Below are 21,938 nucleotides of genomic sequence, written 5' to 3'. Positions count from 1 at the left end.
CCAATGTACACCACACTACCCCCCTTTTCTTTCAATTCAACAATGATGCACAACTTTGTGTTGGTCGGCCGCTTAAACTCCCAATAAGAAACGTGCATTTTGTGGTTGCAACATACAAATTAATTCCAAGGATGTGAAACCGTTTGCAAGGCACTGTACCTCTCTTCAAAGTTTCTTGAGTAAGCAAACCTTTGCGAGGAGGGACAGACCTGCTTCGGTGTGATTACTAAGTCAAACAAGACGTTACTGTAGCAACTGTGATGCCGCCCGCAGCGTAACTAGATGCAAAACACAATACAGGTGGCGTTATTATGAGCTGAGAGGAGAGTACATTACAGCCGCAGGCCAGTCACAACTTCAAACAGCCCATCATCGGCACAAGCAAAATGAGACAAATGAAAATGGGCCGGTAATAGTTGTGTGCACGACCGGCTGTAAGAAATATCAGCCCCCTTTTTCTTCACACAGAGAACGAGGCCATTTCACAAAGGAGGGGGTAATTTGGCATTGTGGCCAGTGGAGGTGGTGGCTGAGAGGGATATTGAGAGTGACACAGCATTGGGCCGGGAGAAGGTTACCGTTCGGCTAATGGGAAAAGGAGCAGTAATGAGCTCTCATGGGGGGGAGAAAACACCTCTGTCTCGCTCTCTTTCCCAAATGTAAGGGTGAAGGGGACCTGATGACGTTCTGCACACACGTACACACACACAAACACACACACACACACACACACACCCAAAGTGGAGGCACACCTGTGTGAAAGCTGGTGACCCTACCCCCCGACTGACCAGAGGCTTGGAAAACCTTCGTGTTCATTAATCTTGGCAATAAAGAGAACAAGGGGAATGATTCCCAGAAAGCCGATCATACCCACAGCAGTTCATGAGTTAATAAAACATAAGTAAGAGGGCACCATTTTTCTAACCTGCATTAGGAATTGGCCCAGTCTGCGGATCTTATATTACAAGTTAAAGCAAATTAGTGTGTGCGAGTAAAAACAGATCTTTTTAAGAAACCTGCATGTTTTTTATGAGAGTATGTTGAGTATAAGAAAGTTTAAGCGTGTCCCTGGCTGCGTGTGAGTGGTGGGATGCTGACACAGCCCGGGCCCTTTTGCAGTCAGATCAATTTGGCAGCAAGAGCAGAACCAATCAGACAATTGTCCTTGTTTGGCATTGAGTGGACCCATCCGTGGGCCAGTGGGCGCATTGTCCAGGCCGGGAATGAAAATGATTGAATAGCAAATTACATCCTAATGAATATATTATGTTGCCCCTCAGTTTATCCACACGGCTGTGAAATAAAGAGATGAGATCAACATCTGCCCTGATGAGATGATGGGATTTTTCTTCTTTTTCCAGCACAAAGCAAAACTAATGATCATGCAAATTACATTTTCAAACACGGAGAGTGGCGTGGCCACAAAAGTGACGCTTGAGGACGCGGACGTGAGACGAGCACCGCGACCCGAACCTGACAAGAATCGGGAGGGGAAAAAGGAGAGAGAGAGAGGCGAGGATCAAACAAGCCCTGATTGCCTCGCTCTGAATGTGTGTCACACAATTCAGCAGCGTATGGAAAGCATAGAGCAATCTCTCTGTTTACCATTTATAAGACAGCAAAGCGCAACAATTAAAAGCCGTGATATAAGAAAATCCAACTAGCAGATGTCATCTTTGCAATTTATCTAGCTCCCCATAAACACTAATCCACAGCCAAGGTTTTCCAATTTAAATCCCCAGAAGAGGATTGTTACTTCCACTGCAAAAGGCCCCTTAGCTGATTTTCAATCTCGCAGCGCTGCAGGTTTCAGGTCAGGCAGGTCTCTGAGGAGGTACAGTAATACAATAACCCAGTGGCAAGCAACCCCCCCCCCCCCCCCACTCCCCTTCTCCTCCTCTAACTTGGACACGTTGCCAAGTGTAGAAGCAAAAGGAATCTGACCATTTTCTACAGGTCAGTGGGAGGGCCCGGCTGAGACTCCGCTGTTCAAAATGACAATAGCTGCTGACAGACACAGCCCGAGATCGCTGAACACCTACGGTTTCCGTGTCCTTGAAGGAAACACGGGGAGGTGGACAAGCACCACTGAGACCAGCAGGTCGTCCCTCTGCTCCCGCCGTCTAGTCAGTGCACATGTGTGCGCATTTACCGCCCCTGGTCTCAAAGGCTGATTGAAAAAAGGAATACACCCTTTTATTCTATTTAATTTTTTTTTACTCATCACAGAAGCGCAGATCTTATGGATAATTACTGCATAATTTTAAAGGTGTAATTCAGACGACTTTAATATTGATAAAGCCATCTGGGTTTTCTTGCTGATCAATAACATAAAAAAAAAAAAAGCTGAGTTCACTCTTTTGTGGTGCTTAAAAGCAGAGAAATAAACCAAAATGAGACAGGGTGAGATATGAAGGGTGGGCTAAAAGGCTCCAAATGATTAAAAATGATGCAAGTCTGTCACCAGATGGCCACCGTCTTTTGGCAGCGAATTAATGTGCTCTGCTGCCACATTTATTACCCACAGCCTTCATTTATTCTATGGATAAAAACGTGCAGTCTGCAGAACAATCGACGGCGACATGCACAAAACCCACAAGCACGTACTTCCAAAGCGCAATTAGACGTTTGCCGGCAGTGCGGGAACGAGACATATGGGGACATGCATGGGATCCATCCGTGCACGGACGCAGACACGCAGGGAGGCGTGCACAAACAAGCGCCGCTCCGAGTCTATTTATTTTCCATCTCGCTGAATTCTCCCGACTCCTCTGGCAAGCCAGAGGGATCGTTACCATTTTTAAATAATTCACTCAAGTTAGAATCCTCTTCAGGTTGTTTGGTGTTTGCTCTCGTTTCAGGCAGCAGCTCAGCTCACCGCGCCGCCCTCCCAGAAACTGGTGACTAACTGTTGGCTGTTGGCTGCAAAAGATCTGAGTCTTTGTTGGAAATGTTGGCATGATCTGACATTTTGCCACTACTGTTGGCTCTGACCACAAGCCAGTGCAGGGGCGCAGTCAATAAGAGGGCGAGGGACGGCCTGCTGAATTATGTGGGATATTTCAGCGGGATATGCTGGGACGGAGACGGGAGAAACGAGGGGGGGGGGAAAAGGTGGAGGGCGGGTGAAATGAGATGAGCTCTGGCATAGTTTGGCTACTCGCTGTCTCAAGTGTTGATCTGCTCTGCTCTCAGCCTCAGGCTTTAGCCTCAGCCTCCTCCACAGCTCCCTGCGTCTCTCTCAGCGAGGAGCCCATCTGATCCGCCGCGCAGGCCTCCGCCAACTCTCATTAAACACTTTGGAGACTCAGACAAAAATACAGATGAGCCTCCATGGCTTCGCACGTTCCCAATGAGAGGTGGGAGCTCGCATTTAGACGCAAGAGTCATCGCGAACAGACGTGTGGAGAGTTTTGTTACTGACGGTGCCAGGCTGTGGAAGCTGATCTATAATGTATGTGTATAAAAATATGCCTCTGTGGCTGACCCGCTCAGAAGGAATCATGCTACGTTTTGAATGCGAGAGAAGCTGGGCCTTTCGCACGTCAACTAGAAACACACACGAAGACACAGTTTTCAGCATTTATTAGTTGTTGCCAGCCAATCTCTTTCAGCTATCTGCAAAGGAGGGCTACTACCCAACTGAGACGTCCAGTATAACAAAAAAAAGGCTAGAAACTGCTTAAATAATGACAAGCTAAACTTGTGAAAACTTGTGTTTCGCACAAGTTTTCACATCCCTTTAACTTTCTTTTTTTATATTTTGTCAGGGTGCAGCTACAAATCCCACTATATTCCAAATGACAAATCAACACAAAGTTGTGAAGGGATGGGAAAAGGAAACGTGGTTAACAAAAGTTTTTTTCAAATATAAATAAAGTCAAATATTTTATTTTGATAAAAAAAATTGCATGCATTCCTGCTCTGTCCCCGAATCAACACTTTGTAAGAAAAAGCTCTGGTACAATCACAGCTGTCCTTAACCCATTATTCTTTTCACATAGGTTTAAGCTTGGCCCCACTAGATGCATAGCATCTGTAAACAGCTAAATCTTTTATTTTATTTTTTTTATTTTTACATTTGCTAACACATGAATAGGCTTTGATATCAACCAATCCACTGTAGCTCTGGTAGTTTGTCAAGATCTACCGCAGTCTTAAGCCTTTGCAGCATCCACCAGATTTTCTTCCCCGTATTTACCTCCATCCATCAAGTCCGACACACTTCCTTATCCCACAAATGTTCCTCCGCACTTAATATTTTGTATAAAGGCCAAAAAAATTCAGATTGGGTCTCGTTCGAGCAGAGCAGCTTCTTCCAGCTTATTCCACATATTTGCCATGCAAGCACAGCTTCTTACAGCTTTCTTTGAGCATTGCCTTTCTTCTTGCCTTCCACCCATAAAAAGGAGATTTGTGGAGGTCGCAACTAATCGCTGTCCTGTAGACTGATTCTCCTACCAGAGTTTTGGACTTCTGTTGCTCCTCCAGATTTATCACGGGACCCTTGGGTGCTTCTCTAGTTAATGCTCTTGTTGCCTGGCCTGCCAGTTAAGATAGGTGGCCTGTCGGATTGCTGTTTTCCCTCACCTCTCTATTTGGATGCCGGATTGAACCGTGATGTGTAATATGTTCAAAATGTGTGTGTTCCTTGGTCTTTGGGATGCTGTTTGTTCCCCAATGATCTCTAAAAAAACAACTCTGAGGCCTTCGGAGAACATCTGGATTGATGTTGAGCTTAATCTACACATAGGTGGAGCCTATTTTCTAATAAGGTGACATCTGAAGCTTGTCATGTTGTCAAATAGTGTCATATTGTTACTTTAAAATAGAAAATCCCCATTAAATACACTTTTGTTTGTGCTTTTAATGTCCAAATACATGAAGGACTTAAAGGGGTATGAATAATGTTGCAAGGAACTGAATATTAGGAGCCAATAATCAACACCAACTTCCAAGTTTATATAAGTAACCAAGTCTTGAAACCAGACCTGCATTAAGTCATGTAATTTTAACAATGCCATTCAAAAACAAAGCAGCTGTAGAGGCGGAAAAAAACAACAACTCCTCTCCAGGCTAGCATAGAAAAAAAAGAAAAGAAAAGAAAGAACACTACTTCTAAACCCAAATGTCAGCAGCGTCTGAATAAATAACATGATGTCTATCTGCAGCCTTACAGCTTTCCATGCAATCTGCTCTTCTCAAGTCTCTTTCTGAGATGGACTTAAATCACTATCTCGACCTGTGAAGGCTATACGCACAGCGATAATTGAAGTTGTTGTGCCGTAAGCGGTGATGCTCTCTCTCCCTCCTTCCCTCCCTCCCTGCAGAGGTTGGACGGCTGCTTCTTGCTGAGCGCGGCTCTTACAAGCGAGTGTCTGGCCATGCATTCAAGCTCATGATTCATCCATTTGTAAATCATTTGGCTGATGAATCAAAAAGAGCTTTAATGCGGGAGACCTGATTGCTGGATCAGTAAAAAAAAAAAAAACACACCCAGAAATCCAAAAAACCCAAGAGGTTTTAGTTTATGCCCCTGCATCCATGAAGGCCTGAGTCCCCCCCCGGTGTGGCGGACTCTGGCCAGCTGCAGATATCAGGGCTCCTGACGTTACCGGCTCAGACGGGTAAATGTGAGAAAAGCAGCCAGAGGCCGGGCTCTGTTGCCAAACAAACACGACTGACAGGTGTAAGTGGGGTCATGTTGCCCCAGCCTCGCTCATCAACAGGAAAAAAAAATGACTTCTTTCTCTCCCAAAAGTCTCTGCAGAAATGTATTTTCCGGACACAAAGCGTGTTTTCGCCACGGCTCCCTTATTGGTGAGAATTGCACTCTTTCTCCTTGAGGAGCGGGAGAAAGATGAAGGAGGAAGCGGTTTGGTCTAACAATAGCAGCTTGGACTGACATTAATCTCTTTAAGCTCATGGAGGTCAGTAGCCTGCTTTGCTGTGGAGGAATGTCAAGGATCCCTGGGTACCGCTCTAATTCTAATTCCATTACTAGTTTCCCCAGCTCCGATAATTCAGACTCTGTTCACATCCCGGCGCTGCGTCGTGCATTTGTGCTTCCTCCGTCTTCCTCCTCCCGCTGTATTCCAGAGGGCCATGTTACTTACACTCATCCTTGACATGTAGTGATGTCTTTACATGGGAGATGAGTAACACAACACCCTGATTGCTGAGGAAGATAGCCTCAGTTTTAGGCAGCAAGAAGGAGCAGCCTCCCCCTGCGTTGAAGGTGTTGTATTTCCTGCTCTGATATTTACAGAGCGTGGGAGATTTCTCCTGAGGTCAGCACGGTCCCGACTCTGTCAGCCACAGACCCAGCTCCGTTCTCAGAGTCTCTCCCCTTTTCTTTCTTTCTTACATTACATCTGATTCCACCTGTTTCTCTCCCTGCTTCCACCTCCGTTTTCCTGTCCGGCCCTCTCCCCTGTCATCTCCCCCCTTGTCAGGGGGGGTCTAACGCGAGGCAGCAAATGAGGCAGCTTGACTTCCATCTCGGGCTCCCAGAGATCAATAACGCTTGCTCACTATCAGCCAAGACGCTCTCTGCCTCTCAGACGCTCTCACGGGGGAGACCGAGCCAGCAAATGAAATTCCCCTTAACTCCTCTCACATAAACATGGCACGCAAGCTCCCATAATTCAGCTTTTTACCACACATATTAAGTAGCAGCTTGAACAGGAAATAATAACAAATGCACCGGCAAGTGTGACACAAAGCCAAGGCTGTTCCCCTGCGCATGAGCTGGGAGCTCAAAGAAAAATTAAAGCCTATGCACAGAGCAGACGATGATGATGATGCAAACAAAGTCTGGTAGTATTAAATGCCTTGCAGGATCGCTGTGCAAGCACTCTAATTCTAATTGCAGAAGGCAACAAAAGCTTGTCATCTAAAAAAAAAATAAAAAATCCTCGCAGGTGCAGTACAAAAGGGCGGGGAACATAAGGATTTGATGACTTCTAGATGCAAAGAAATGCAAAAAAAAAAAAAAAAAAGCCACAAGAAGCCTACGCCACAGGACAAACAGGGCTGCCTGGGAGTTACCTGGACAGGTGGCCACGCAGGCACTTTTCTGGACGTTCTGCCCCTCACAGGACGTGCCTCCGTTCAGTGGCGTCGGATTGGTGCAGCTCCGGCTCCTCTTCTGCCAGCCACGCCCGCACACGGCGCTGCAGGACGACCAGGTGGTCCACGTGGACCAGCCACCGTTGACTGTCGGACCGGTGCCGAGAGGAGGGGGAGGAGGGTTGGGGGAATGGAGAGGTAAGGAAGAGGGGAGGGGGGGAGGGATGGATGAAGGGACAGAGCAGCCAGGTTTACCCGACATGCAGAAACGAAGAGAGGTGTGCTACAACTTGAAATAAAAATCGTGACTGCCCTCACGCTGCTCGGCTGCGCGCAGAAAGGTGAGCACATGGAGGAGCAGGAGCAGAGGGGGCTGCTTCCTGCATGTGTGCTGGAGTTACAGCCAAATGCAGTGACAACAAAATGACTCAACAGGAAGCAGGAAAAATAAAACCCCAGACAACCTGCCACGTTTCACGGCAACTGGGCCTTTCAAAAACCCTCATTTAGCTGTTCTTAAAACAAATATAACATTCCACGCTTCTCATAAGGCCACACTTTTTTTTTTAGAGCTAATGCTTATTGGTCCAAGAATGACAAGAACCCCTTCTGTTTGGAGAAGCCAAAACGTTAGTGAGATACGACTTTGAAGTACAGCGTCCCCTAAAAACATATTCATCGTCCCTGAATGTTTGCTACACTTGGTCAAAATCACATCCACAAACTTCAGCATACTTTACTGGGATTTTTCATAAGGATAGACCAACAAAAAGTGGCTCAGAAATAAAAAAATATATATATATGTACGAATAAAAATGTAGATAAATGTAGCACCCCCCACTCACGCTGAGCCCACAGCATGATGCTACCACCACCATGTGCCACAGGGCATGTGGCATCTTCAGGGTGATGCAAGAAGGCTACACTTATGTCTCATTTACCCAGAGCGCCTTCTTTCACATGCTTGATGTGTCCCATGCACGGCTTAAAGCAGACTAGAAAAATGGTTCTTTTTCAAAACTGTTGTGTAATAAATTTGTAAAGGTGAGCTGACCCAATCTTTCATGAATTATGAATCAAACTCTTTGCAGAACCTAACGAGGCATGGGGTGGACAGGGTCAGAATCAAGTGTTGCACAACAAATAAGTGTCAGGAAACTACTCCAGCAATGGCTTTCTTCTTTCCAGTCTCCATAAAGGTCAGCCTTTTGGCATGCAGGACTAAGAATTGTCATTTTGACAGACTCTCCCACCTGAGGTGTGGACGTCAGACGCTCCGCCCGTCACCGTGGGCCTCTTGGCTGCTTCTCTGGCAGCCCTGTCCTGCGGGGTTCTCAGTTGTGCCCAACCCTTTCCATTGTTGCGTGGTTGGAACAATGTTCGATGCACAAAGAACGCAATAAACTCTGCTTCAAACTTCTCTCCAGCTCTGACTTGCCACTAAGTTCCAAAACAGATCTCCGACGCCTGTAGAGAACAGCTGTATTTATATTAAACTGTTAAAGGGGAGTCTTCCTCCCCACTGTCGCTTCATGCTTGCTCATTATGAGGGATTGCTGCAAAGCCATGGACAATGCAGACGAATGTCCGCTGTGGCTCTATGCTCTTTCATGAGGAGTGAATGCTGCTTGTCAAGACTCGATGCAATCTGCAGGGTTTCCTTAGATAGGAAACTAATTGACCAATCTGTCTGGATGGTTTGATTGAGTGCTTTGAGATGACGTGTAATGAATTGCTGCTATACAAATAAAATTGTATTGAATATTAAACTAATCACAGATGGACACAGAATAGGTGCCTTCTAAAGGCATTTAGTTGAACTGGATCTTATTTACGGGTATCAGGTTAAAAGAAGCAGAAAAGGTGTTCAAATGTGCGACTTTTGTTCTGCTTCATAATAATACGCTTTCTTGTGTTGATCTAGAGCACAAAATCCCAGTAAATTATGTAAAGCTTTGTGGTCATAACGTCACAACAAGAGGAAAGGTTTAATGGGCCCGTCTACTTTTGCTAGATGCTGCGAGCCATCCTTCACGCATTCTCCACAGATTTTACCGTATTATTCAAACAAAACTTAAGAGTTCAGGCATTTCCTGAACTTTCACAGAAAAATCGTATTACGGCAGCTATTTACTGAACCGTTGCTCCTGTTCTAAACCTGAAGTGTCAATTATCAAGTAACTGATGCTGTAGAGCGCCTCTCAATCATGGCAGGTGATTACATCAAATCATGCCGCTTCTTCCCCAGCATCTACTGTATTTCCTTCAGCCTATGAGCGACGCAGATTCCTGATTTATTGACCTGAGCGGCACTGTCATTGCCTCTCTGTACATACTCCCTTCGTAATTTCCCCTTAACTCTCTGCGCTTGTCGCGGCTGAATCATTTCCTTGCCCTCTCCATGCAATTGATTGCTCGCCACAGCGAGGTAAATTGCCAGGCAACTCGGCCTCTGATTACCTCTTAGCACAGAGTGCAGTCACACCAGCCGGGCCTTGTTAAAATGCATCTCTGGCCCCCATGTTGAGCTTCCTTAGAAAAGTAGAAGTTATTATCAGTTGCTACCGCTAGGTAGATTGACTAAAATGCTAGACAGAGATGCTGCAAGGTAAATGGTCTGCTGCAAGGCAAAGCCAAAGGAACATCAGAACCAAGTCTGCAGAGAGGAACGGTATCCTCCCCGTTCTGATTCATCCTCAGCTAATAGGACTCATTTTTTTCAAGCACGTACTGAGATGAGAGGGATGTTGCCCAAATCGCCTCCTGCATCATTCTTACATAATTTATTGTACCAATGAATGAAAAGGACTGTTTGAGCCCGCTAAAAAGGCGAGGGTGAATGCTCCTGCCTCCACAGTAAATTAAGCTCTATGTTCCCTTTAACAACAACCTAATCAATTATAATCAACACAAGACATAATTGCGCTTTCTGCAGCGTTTTTATGCCTGTGGCTCAGTGGAGCATATGATAATGTGTGGTTTGACCACATGCTCTAAATTAACGCTATTTATTTTTTTTCCCTTTTGAAGCCATTCAGAGTGCAAACGGATTTTTGACTCTTAAACCACTTCATCCGCCGCTCAAAACATTCGGATCAACTTTGGAGCTTGCACTGGTTTGGAAGACGAAAGGAGGAAAACCTTGAAGAAATATTTAGCAATGACATTAATCATCTATATTTGTCATTACAGCATTTATTCTATTGAAATTTGTCCTCTGCATTTAATCCATCCCTTAGGGAAGAGGCGGGCTGCCACTGCACGGCGCCCAGGGAGCAGTCTGGGACTAAGGGCCTTGCTCAGGGATTCGAACCAGGGAACTTGCTGTCTTCCCAGGACACAAGCGCCCTGCTCTCACCGCTATGCTCTGACTCCTCCATCTTTACTCGCGTAATAATCATTTCAACACATAACTTCATAAACATCTTGGTAAAAAAAAGTAGCAACTTAGAAATAGCGTGATATGGTGAAAGGTGTTTGAATTTCACGGCAGAGACATAGTGATCATGCCGGCGCAGCATCCAGAACTGTGATCATCATCCCAATATCGATGTTTGCAACACAGCAATCACAAAGGGTTGCTACGATGCAATATTCAGGTGGATGTTGTATTTCAAGTGGTATGGATTCACTCTCTGAATGCCAATAATATACGTGGCCAGGTGGGGGGTCTCTAGCTGCAGAGGATGCACACCACGTGTATATTTTATGTGGCTAAAGATAAAAAAGGGAAAAATAAATAAACTGTAGATCTTATAATGTCATGTGAATTTAGACATAATGTGTTTTGTCTATTTAACAATAGTTTATTTAATTAGATAGCATATCTTGGGGGACAACAGGCTTAAATAAAAAAATAGGCTTTACAAAATGTTTCATGTAATCCTTGGAGGCCTGTACTGATCTTTAAACGTCGTCCCGCAGCTTCAGCAGACTGTAAAGGGACAGAATCAACCAGAGCAACAGGAGTCCTGTGCTATTAAAACGGCATTTTCTTTTTATTTCTTGTTAGATACTCATCATAAATATAATGGACCTGAGCAAGACAACAACAACAATAAAAAAAACACCTTTTATTTCTTGATTTTCCTTGAGTTTCCAATTAACAAATAATAAAAAGCATTTATGTGCAAAAACATGTGTTTAAATGGGAAATAATCGGGGGGAATTTTAAAATACAGTTGGCATCGGCGTATTTGTCTGCAGAAACCCATTCCTCCGTTGAACTGGTGTTGCGTATGCGCCTGCCCGTGGCAGCATATGTGTGAACTATAAAAACACAGCTCACCTCAAATTGCTGTCACCTGTTTTTGTGTTGACATTTTTTGCTTCAAACACACGTGCTCACACACAAACTTTCACAGTGTGTCGGCAGAATGTGGACTTTTTCACTTAGAATCTGCCAAAGTAACACCTTCACGGAGGTGTGGATGTGTTTATTTGTCCTTCAGAAATGTAACTTCTGAGAACTAGTCGGCGAATTGTGTTTTGTGCCGCACCTGCAGTGTCTATTAATTCCTCACATCTATTTACACAAGCGCCTTTTAAACTTAGTTCTTTTAATGACATTCATATATTTCAAATGTGATCTGAAGTATTAATCAGTATGTAAAATATGCCTATTTACATCTGAATACATGATAATGCATGCACCTTGAAATATCTTTATTGTTCCTAATATTTCAAACAACAGTCGTGGTAAAAAGAAAGTAGACCCTAATTAATTTTTTGCATTTTAGACATAAGGACATAATAACAAAATCATGCATATTTAACCTCAAGTGCGTAAATCACACTCCACACTATCGTTATTTAAGAATTAAAAATAGAGCCAAAATGGAAAAGCTGTGAGTTGAAAAGCTAAGTGCTAAGCAAAGCTAAGCTTCTGTAGCGTTTCATATTTAATGCAGAGACACACATAGAGCAATATCCTTAGAGAAACAACTGTTGCTGCACAACAATCTGGGAAATTTGTTTAAAAAGGATTTGAAGTCCATCGCTCTGCTTAGAGAAAGATTATTCACAAGTGAAAGATAGCTAGGACATTTGGCACATTCTGGCAAATTCACCCCGGAGTCAGACAATGCAATCCTCAGAGAAACTGCCAAAACATGAGCGTTTAACTTCAACACCCACACATTAGGTATTAGTTGTCATGATAGTACAATTGGAGAAAAAAGATGAGTACGAGTTGTTTAAGAAAAATTGCCAGGATCTCTAAATTGCTTGTTTCCAGTGTTTCTTAGACTGTAAAAAGTTTAGTTTGATTGAACCACAAGATGTGGCGCAGTGTGCTTTGGACAGTTGAGACCAAAGTAGAGATGCGCAGCCATGAAGTACTGTAGTAGGTGCTGCCACGGCTCAAGGAAAGTCTAAACCTCAGATAAATAATGTGGTCTGACCTCAGCGAACTGGAGCAACGAAGTAAAGAAGGAGGCAAATATCCTCCAGAGCAACAGGGGGAGAATAATAGTCAAAGAGGAAAAAAGGACTACTTCAAGATTTTGCAGCTAAAGTTGGTTTAACAAGTTTTTCACACACAGCTTTTCCATAAATCTATTATGTGTTTTGGACACTTAGGGATAGATTTAAATAATCTTAAACCCCATTCTTCTCTGTGAAAAACACTACTCACTACCACATACAGCAGTGTTTTGTATCTTTGGGTAATGGTCGGTTTCTTGCAGAACTTCACAGCGTTCTCTGGCTTTTCTGCACCCCCCCAGGCTGTATTGTGTTAGGGAAGCACCACAAGAACAACCTATATGTAGGACGCTGTTTCTAAATATTTATTATCCATTCATGAAGTGGTTTCGCGAGTAATTCCCACATGATTCTATTGTCCCAGTTGTATCCAGCGGAGAATAAGGATGAGGCCTGTAATGTATGGATGCTTCTATTGCGCGCTAAGCTTGGACCCCTCTGTGATAGCAAAGATGGGGTTTCTCTGCATTTTAAAAAAGGTCAGTCGGCTTATCAGGCAGAGTCATTATTTACAGTTTGCTGTTAATTCAATTTCTTTTCTCTTACTGGATCCAGAACAAAAAGAAGGAGGAAGATGGCAGCCGTGACGTCCGACATTGCCAGCTCGTATAAGAATGGCTGCCAGAAGCATTTAAGTTGCTCTAATTAACGTACAGATATACCAGTAAAATTCCCTGCTTGGTGAAAAACAGAGCTGATGGTACAAGCTGCCACCAAGTGTCACTCATTCATGACGCCCTAGCTTGTATTTAATGTGGCGCAAAAAAAAGAAAACCGTGTTTAGCAAAAGTATTCATACCCCTTGAACTTTTCCACTGGTTGTCCCATTATAGCCAGAAATAGCAATGGGTTTAATGGGGTTTTGCATGATAGACCAACACAAAGAGCTCAATTGTGAAATAAAAGCAAGATGACACCAGCTTTTCAAATTGTTTGTGCGTGCCTTGCACTTTTTTTCAGGCCCGTTTTTTCTGATTCCTCTAAATAAAATCACAGGCAGTCCGTCTCCGGGAGTCATCTAATTTGTACATGGTGTCCAACGGTGTGTGATTGAATTTTCTTATAAAACTCCAGCTGCTCTGCTAAGGCCTCAAAGATTTGTTAGTCAACAAACAGCATCAGAGGACCAAGGAACATAGAAGACAGATACCTGTTCAGACTATCATCTGATTATGGAAAACGAGTATGGCACAGCTGTAATCCTACCTAAACTGGCAGGGAGAGCATTGATGAGGAAGCAACCATGAGGCCCATGTAGGAGCTGCAGAGATTCAGAGCTCAAGTTGTAAAATATGTTGTTAGGAGGATTAGCAGACTTTCAGAAAATATAGAGTGAAATGTCAGAAGCTGCAAAAGACTTTAGACCAGATTCCTGTTCCAGCAGGACAACAACACTAAACATACAGCCAGAGTTACAATGGGACTGTTTAGATTAAAGTAGGGTCATTTGTTAGAATGGCCTAGTTAAAGTCCAGACTTAAATGCAATTGAGAGTCTATGGAAAGACTAAAAAACATTACAGCCAATCTGACTCAGCTTCAGCTATTTTACAATAAAGAAGAATGGGGAAAATATATCGGTCTCTAGGCGTGAAAAGCTGGTACTCCAAACGACTTGCAGGTGGTTCTAGATAGTATGACTCAGGTGGGTTGAAACCAAAAGCAGGGCGCACTTCTATTTTTATTCAAAACATGTTGAGAAAAACATCTCCTTCAGCAGTTCTGTGCTACTTTGTGCCGTTCTATCACATTAGATCCCGGTAAAATACGTCGATGTTTGTGGTTGTAACGCAACAAAATGCGAAAAGGTTCAAGGGAGATGAATACTTTTGTGAGGAAAATGAACAGAAAACCTGCAACCCGGTGTGTTTCATCCATGGGGGCACACAGAGGTTAATATGGAAATGTGGAGTAAAAGAAAAAAAGTAAACATGAAATGATTCCCCTGGGCAGTTTTTCTTTTTTTTTGGTTTGCATAATCTAAAGTAAAATCGGGCCTAGACCGTTTAACATCTGTGAAAAGAGGTTATCATCACCTACCATAGACGAGGACCGTGGCGGAGTTGCTTTTCCGGCGAGCCACGATGTTTTTGGCCACGCACGTGTAGTTGCCCGTGTCCAAAAGGCGGGCTTTTCTGATGACAAGGTTGTGTTCGGATGTGATGAAAAAATTGGGGTCGCTCACTGGGTCGAGCACATCCTCGTTCCTCTGCCACTCCACCTGAAAAATACGTTTCCACAGTCAGAACGACACAAATCGACATAAACGCATCATGCAGAGGAGAGAACTACATGCAAAACATTAAGACTGGTCCGGTGCTGGGAACAAATTTTACTCATACGGTCTACTGATTGGAAAATGTATTACTTTTTACTGTGAAGATTGCTGCTTTTATTTTGCAGCGGCTGGGGGTCTGCGAGCAAAGCCATTCATGCTCTGTGGCGCCTTGGCTTCTCTTGCAGGAGACAAAATTGAAGTTATTCCCGTCCCGGTGTATTCACGGACCGGCTCGCTTGTTTTGCCGCTCTCACTTGACCCCGTGCTGTCTCCGGAGGAGCGATGGTGCGGCAGCATTGTTGCTGGTATTGCTGCCAGTTGCAATACAGCATATAATTGGGCTTTATTCCTCTTGCGCGCGCCATCTCTGTTTTCTCCCGCGGTGACTTCTGCTCTGATGTTCTTTTCTGTTGAACCGCGGTTGGCACCTTCCTTCCCATTTCTCTCCAAACAGTCCCTGCACTGTCGAGCTGTGATTGGCTTGTCTGCCGGCTCTCGTCTCTGGGCTGTCTGAGCTAGCAGCCTAAGCTCCTGTTGTGTTGTTATTAGAGCAGTTAGTGCCTATCTGGGACCGGGAGGATGCGGCACATGAGGTGAAACAGCTGGCACCACTATGGCCCTCTAAACACACACCGGCAGAATATGAGAGGAGAGAGAGAAAGCGATGCAAGCAGAACAAGAGAGGGAGAGAGAGAGACCGAACGAGATAAGGAGAGAGCGAGACAAACAGAGCCATTCGTTATGGACGGGCCTTTAGAGATGCCAAATGGGGGGCGAAGCCTCCGAGCCTATCCTGAGTGATGTGACGAGAGGAAGTGATATATGGCTTCTCGGAGATGTAAAGGAGATCATAAATCAATAACGGGGAATAATTAGAGGGTAATTTATCCATACAGGGATGGTAGTCCCCTGTGGAAGGCAGAAAGATGCAGCGAAGTCACTTTTTGCTCTTTGCCCCGCCCACCTCCCCCACCCCGTTCTCGGAGAGGAAAGCATAAAACGATGCTAGATGTGAGCCTATAAATACCCTCTGTGTCTGTGTCTCACCTCGGCTTGTGGCACTCCCTCGGGGGGATGGCAGCGCAGCAACACCTCCTGGTCCAATGCCACCTCCGTACCTTGCGGCTCCTCCTCAAAGTTCTTCCTCAGGTCTTGCACATGGAAAGACGGCGCGCAAAGGAAAGACGAAAGCACAACTGGTTAAGGATGTTTGTTGGAGCTCGTGACATTTGAAAGAGATCCTTCGAACCCAGAAAAGCAAACAAACTCGTTTTGATTACGTTTGGAAATTCCAACCCCTGAAACGTTCAGCCGTGGCCCCGTGTCCCACTCCAGTTGGCCTCTGAGCCACAGTGGAATCAGTGGCACCAGCCATGTTGCTTATTACAGACTGCCTGGCTGCTTCAGAGATGTTTGTCTGCTGCCAGAGGGACCTGTGCTGAGCAAAAGCAATTGCATTACCCCTTCCTCCCACCCAGCCTTCCTCCCTCCGGCAGCCTCCGGCCTCCATCTGTGTGACGGCTTGGAGCAGCCGCACGAAAACAATGCCCCGAGGCGCCTGGACAAGAGCTCCTGCAATGGCCGCCTCGCCGCTGCGCGGGGGGCTTCACTTTATGTCTCATTGAGCAATCTTACGGTGGCATCAAGCCCTGCAATATATTTGTCTGCAAACCCCGGCTGTGAATTACACAGGTAAAAGCGGCTCTGGCTTTTCTTCTTGCAGAAGACGAGGGGTGTGTGTGTGTGTGTGGGGGGATAAACGCAGGTCTATTTGGACCGGATGAGACAGGCAGGCTGCCGATAGCTGGCGGCTTGGTGCAAAAATGATGTGCTCACCCCATGTTTTGACTCAGAGCAAAGCAATGTGTTGCCGTGTTGCGAGGGGTTGAGGGGGAATGCCTTTAAACGGGACGTTGAGCCTGTCCTGACCAATCACACTGGGGGAAACGTTGAGACAGGCGGAGAGTTTCATGACATTTAATTTAATTAAAGCAGATAAAATGGGACTGGAGGACATTTGAGATGTAACAGCTCTGGAAAGCTCTAAAGTATGTGAGTATAAGTGGGTGCGGATAAATATTGGAAATGTGTCCTGATGCATGGCTATTCAGGCATCTGCCCGGCGTCCTTATCTTACATCTATCTGACTTTGTTAAGCTCTCCAACAAGGGTAGATAATGAATGTGTGTTTTCAAAAAAAAAAAAAGCCTCGTGGTTTGGAGACTGCGCTGCATTTGCCTGTGTCTGGAATAATACATATTTATGTGGGAATTAATAGGCAGAATGCTGTAAAATGCTCAAATGTAAAATGGCTCCTTCTAATAAAGCTTTTGAGGCGGCGGCGAGGGATGCGCCCGTGTTCCCCAGGCAGATTTATGATTGCTGCACAGCAATAAATTTCAATTCTGTGTTTATTCAAGTTACTTTCACAGGGATCATTGCTGATATACTGTAGCTTGTGAGGAATCTGCTCATGAATACTTAAATTTAGTGTTCCACTTTTTTTCCTTTCCTCCCCTTTTTGCCTTTCTTATTTCTTTTTGCAGTACTCTGAATTGTTCATTCAATAAGCAGGATCACGGGGACATTATTTACAATCCCTCGCAGTCGTGCTCATTCCACCTCGAATGTCTTCACGTTTTGTCCCATCCAGCCACATATATTATTGGATTATCAGGATTTTATTCGATAGACCAACTGAAAATAGCACATAATTGTGAAGTGGAAGAAAAATTACCGTTTTCAAAATGATTTACAAAAAAACAGAAAGAAACCCTGAAAGGTGAGGCCTGCCTTCAAAAGTCATGATGATGAAGACCAAAGAACAAAGTAGACAGGACAAAGAAGAGGTTGGTGTTAAATTTAAAGCAAATTTAATATCCCAAGATAAAAAATACTAAGTATTTATCACTCTATAATGTAAAAATGGAGAGTATGGCACAACTGCAAATCTACCAAGAAATAATCTACCATAATCGGCTATCGCCCAAGTAACTAGGTAAGGAGAGTATTAATCAGAAAAAAGGAGCCACGTTGTAACTTTGGAGGAGTGCTAAAGGTCCACAGCCCAGGTGAGAGAATCTATTGACTGGACATTTAATGCCACGTTCACACGGCAGAGAAATGTGGCCCAAATCAGATCTCTCCTTCTGTTATCCACGCATGCAGGTCGCTTTGCGGTCTTGAACCGTTCAGACAGAAGTCCGCACTTAATAGTTTTAAACTCAACAAAAATATAAACGCAACACTTTTAGTGTTGCCCCCATTTTTTATGAGAAGAACTCAATGATCTAAAACTTTGTCCACATACACAACATCACCATTTCCCTCAAATATTGTTCACGAAGCAGTCTAAATCTGTGATAGTGAGCACTTCTCCTTTGCTGAGAAAATCCATCCCACCTCACAGGTGTGCCATATCAAGATGCTGATTAGACACCATGATTAGTGCACAGGTGTGTTGCGTTTATATTTTTGTTGAGTGTATGAACGACCACCCCCAAAAAAATCTGATTTCAGCAAAAAGTCGGTGACCTGCCGTGTGAACGTAGCCTAAGTCATTCACGACACAAATCTGACCTTCATAGTAGAGTGGCAAGATAGAAGCCATTATTGAAATAAAGCCATAAGAGAGTTTGGTAGGCTCACACCACAACCATGTAGAGGACTCCTCAAACAAGTGGAAGAAGTTGAGACCAAAGATTGTTACAGCCTTTAGAAGGACCTGGTCAGAGTTCAGATCTAAATCCAATGTTACATAATATTCTGTTAGGATTTTCTTGTACTATATAAAAACAGTGAACTGAACTGAATGTATAGCAAGACATTTTGTCGCCCTATCCCCTCAGATCCCAACAGCATATATGTTGAGGTTTGTGGCTATAAAGTGACTAAGCAACACAGAAAAATTGACACTTTTAAGTCTAACAATGTTACGCGACAGTCACAATGATTTCTCAATAAATCGTTAACATAGTCCCGTCTCTTTTTCCAGTTCTGCTCCTAAACTCTTGTTACACCTAGACATGCAAATGTGAGCACCTTGTTAAGAAACCCATGCATTCGTAATGACAGTGAGATCGTTTTAAGTGCACTCACAAGCAATCCTGATGTACGCTTTCTGGCTCTTCTGAGTTCCAGTGGTGCTCCAGGCGACACACTGACACCAGTACTCATCGAGGCCGAAGATCTTCTCCACCTGCTGCCTGGTAATTTCAATCGTCACCTGCATGACCGGCATCGCTGCAAAACAGGTACAGAAATAAACAGCCTCGTGAACATGTGACTCATCCTCATCGGCTCGTCTGTGTGCAGCAAAAGGTTTAACGGCTGCATTTTGTACCTTGAGTAATTAGAAGAAGAAGAAAAAAAAAAAGCCAGGCAGAATAAACGAGCAGACAGCTATAATCCTATATAAACAGGGGGCTTGTTAACTGTGGAAAATGAGACGTGAGCCCCACAGCTATCCCGGTGTAATTTGGGCGTTAAAATAGCAACAGTTGGGGAAGGAACACCGGAGCGCTAAACAAACGTGGCAAACAAAACATATCCTGCTTCCCTATTATCAAACCCAGAACGAGAGGAACGGTTCAATTCATGGAGCGTTTCTACCCCAGTATAGATATGAGAGACGCCGCTGTAACACAAGGTAAAAATAGCTTTATTGCTTTTCTGCCAGACCGGACTGACAAGCCTTCTCCAAATAGAGCAAAATTGGGACAAAATCCATCCTGCCAAACTGTCAAAACACTATAACATTGTCACAAGCTTATCTGTTTTAGCAGATCTGTCATTTCATTTTCTTTCTCCACTATATGTGGGACTATATATATATATATATATATATATATATATATATATATATATATATATATATATATATATATATGCTACAACCTTGTCCCCCCCTGTCACTTCACTATGATAAAGAGATTGCATCTTTTCCCTGAGCTTTCAGCGTTCGCTGCGTCTTATACGTTCTTTTTAGGAGACAAGTTGTTTGTCTGAAAGTCTCAGCGGAAACTGGAGAGTGACCGAAGGGAATGACTCAGACCATTACATTCAGATTCAGTGGGGGACTTCTCTTTGGCGGCCATTTGCATAAAAGCACTTTGAGACTCTCCACGCCCCTCACACTCCTGATGTGTCTGAACTGATCATTTGCTGCTCCAAGCTGAAGGAAGGGGCACCTGCCACAATAACAAACATATACAGCAATTACGTTCAGCCTTTTTCAAACTTGTAACGCAACCAAAAAGTGGAAGAAAAGTATGGGAACTGCTTCATCCAAACTACTCACAGTCCCTGCCCAATGGTGACTTGAGCTGGAGCAGAAAGAGGAGCGGCCCCGTTGCCGGGAGTCACAGTCAGTGATAAGTAGCTGTGAGGGTCACTGGCAGACCGCCATGTATTAGTATCTAAGAGCAGCAGATTTTTCTATATGTGATCACAGTAAATGTGACTACATGTGCTGTGAATCCAGCCCTGAAGCACCACTTGGAGCATCAACAACAGCCCATGCTGTCCGCCGGATTTCACCAACGTTCTTCACCAGCTAGCTAATTTGAAGAACAGAGTAAAGGGTTATTTTTTGCATGCGGATGTTGCTTTTTATAATGCTGCCAATAAGTGTCAGAAATTGAGATTCATTTGACAAAACAAAAACAAATGCATTATTCAGAGCCGCCATTTACTCGCCCGTTGTCTTTTTGAAGTCAAGCTTTTTTTGTGGTTTTTTTTTGAGTGTGTTTGCGCGCTGCTGACACGAGTCTGCAGCCAGAGTGTTTGACACAGGCTGAGAGAGCACCTAAAAGCTAAAACAAATGGCTAAAGGAGCAAAATGGGCTCTACAGAGAATGAACAAATGGAGCAGAAGAAATCCAGCTTTTTTCCCCCCACAAATCAGCATCACACCTGCATCCCAGCTTCCCCTTTAAAATATGAAAACTAACAACCTGATACGGTATTTCACAAAACTTACTGATGTATCATTTTGTAAATTATAAACAAAAAAAAAAATGTATTTGAAATTCCCAAAATCAGGTCTAGCATGTCAGGAGTACAGGAGTCATTATCGCTTATGTGCCCATCTGAGTGGAAAGTGAACGGGCATTTTTGCACTATATGCAATATTTGCCGCAATGAGTTAGGTATTGATATATTTCATAAATTTCTCATAAAGGATGCATGATTGCAGAGAGAGAGAGAGATAGAGAGAGAAACTGCTACAGTAAAAAGAGTCCTCAAATCTAAATTTAAAAAGAATTTCTCAGAAATCTTCCCAGCTTGGATGTAAAGTACAAAAAAAAAAAAAAACATGTGATGGCCCTGATTTACACTGAGCTCTAAGCAGTTTATGTGCACAAAACAGGAGGGGGGTATACCTGAATACATACATTTAAAATCTGGCCCTGAGTGCTGTTCTGAGCTTAGTGTTGCTCTGCGTACGGTATTTGATTAATGCGAACCTTCTTTTTCTCTCCGAGCTGGAGGGCAAAAGGACCACAGATCCGTTTGGAGATGGATAGCATGAACAATAGCAGGCCGAGGTGAGAAATCCTAAGAAGAGCAATTTGAAGCTCTGCTTGCCAGGCTAATTGCATTCTGTTTCCTTATCTCTTCCTGTCTCTATAATTACCTGCTTTCTGTGTCTGACACCTTCCAGTAACACCCCTCTGAGTCACTCTGTCCAATTTCACTCCAATTAATAAGAGGGACAAAACAATCTCATCACTTTTAGAGGAAAATATGAATTTCAGCCACTTAATCATTATTGGACAGGCTGTATTTTATATCTTTTAAAAAGTTTACCTCTTCTGAAGGGTGAAAAAAATATACTTTTTGATCCATGCTTAAAGATGACTGCTATAGAAACTGCATGTTTACAAAAAAAAAAAAAATGAATCATCCTCACACAGTTATGGTTCAATTATATTGGTACAGACTTATATTAATCTGCTCAGCAGTCTCAGAAGTGCTGGGAATTTAAAAAAGGAAAGAGGAAATTTACATGTCCTTTCCTGCAAGATACTAAGTGTGCACTTAACATTCTTGTTAAATGATAATTAAAACATGACACGATTCCCTCAGCCTTCAGTTTGATCTGC

At 43.8% G+C, this 21,938-nt stretch overlaps 1 protein-coding gene across 5 annotated transcripts in view; it reads right to left on the bottom strand.

The window, feature by feature from the left end:
* unc5a (unc-5 netrin receptor A) overlaps positions 1-21,938 on the bottom strand; it is a 168,248-nt gene that overhangs the window by 42,773 nt on the left and 103,537 nt on the right. For 3 of the 5 annotated variants that reach the window (XM_021317446.2, XM_021317403.2, XM_036126917.1), the window contains exons 3-5: positions 18,931-19,074; positions 15,880-15,983; positions 14,595-14,775 (exon numbers count right to left, since the gene is read on the bottom strand). In XM_021317446.2, the coding sequence (XP_021173121.2) occupies positions 14,595-14,775; positions 15,880-15,983; positions 18,931-19,074 (429 nt within the window). Of the gene's footprint in view, positions 1-7,050; positions 7,219-14,594; positions 14,776-15,879; positions 15,984-18,930; positions 19,075-21,938 lie in introns of all 5 variants that reach the window. The other 2 variants (XM_012864320.3, XM_021317311.2) reach the window with 1 other exon arrangement.

Source organism: Fundulus heteroclitus, chromosome 23 (assembly GCF_011125445.2).
Source record: "Fundulus heteroclitus isolate FHET01 chromosome 23, MU-UCD_Fhet_4.1, whole genome shotgun sequence".
NCBI classification, from domain to species: domain Eukaryota; kingdom Metazoa; phylum Chordata; class Actinopteri; order Cyprinodontiformes; family Fundulidae; genus Fundulus; species Fundulus heteroclitus.
The sequence above is the reverse complement of the archived record's forward strand: the minus strand, read 5'-3'. Positions and strand labels throughout refer to the sequence as shown.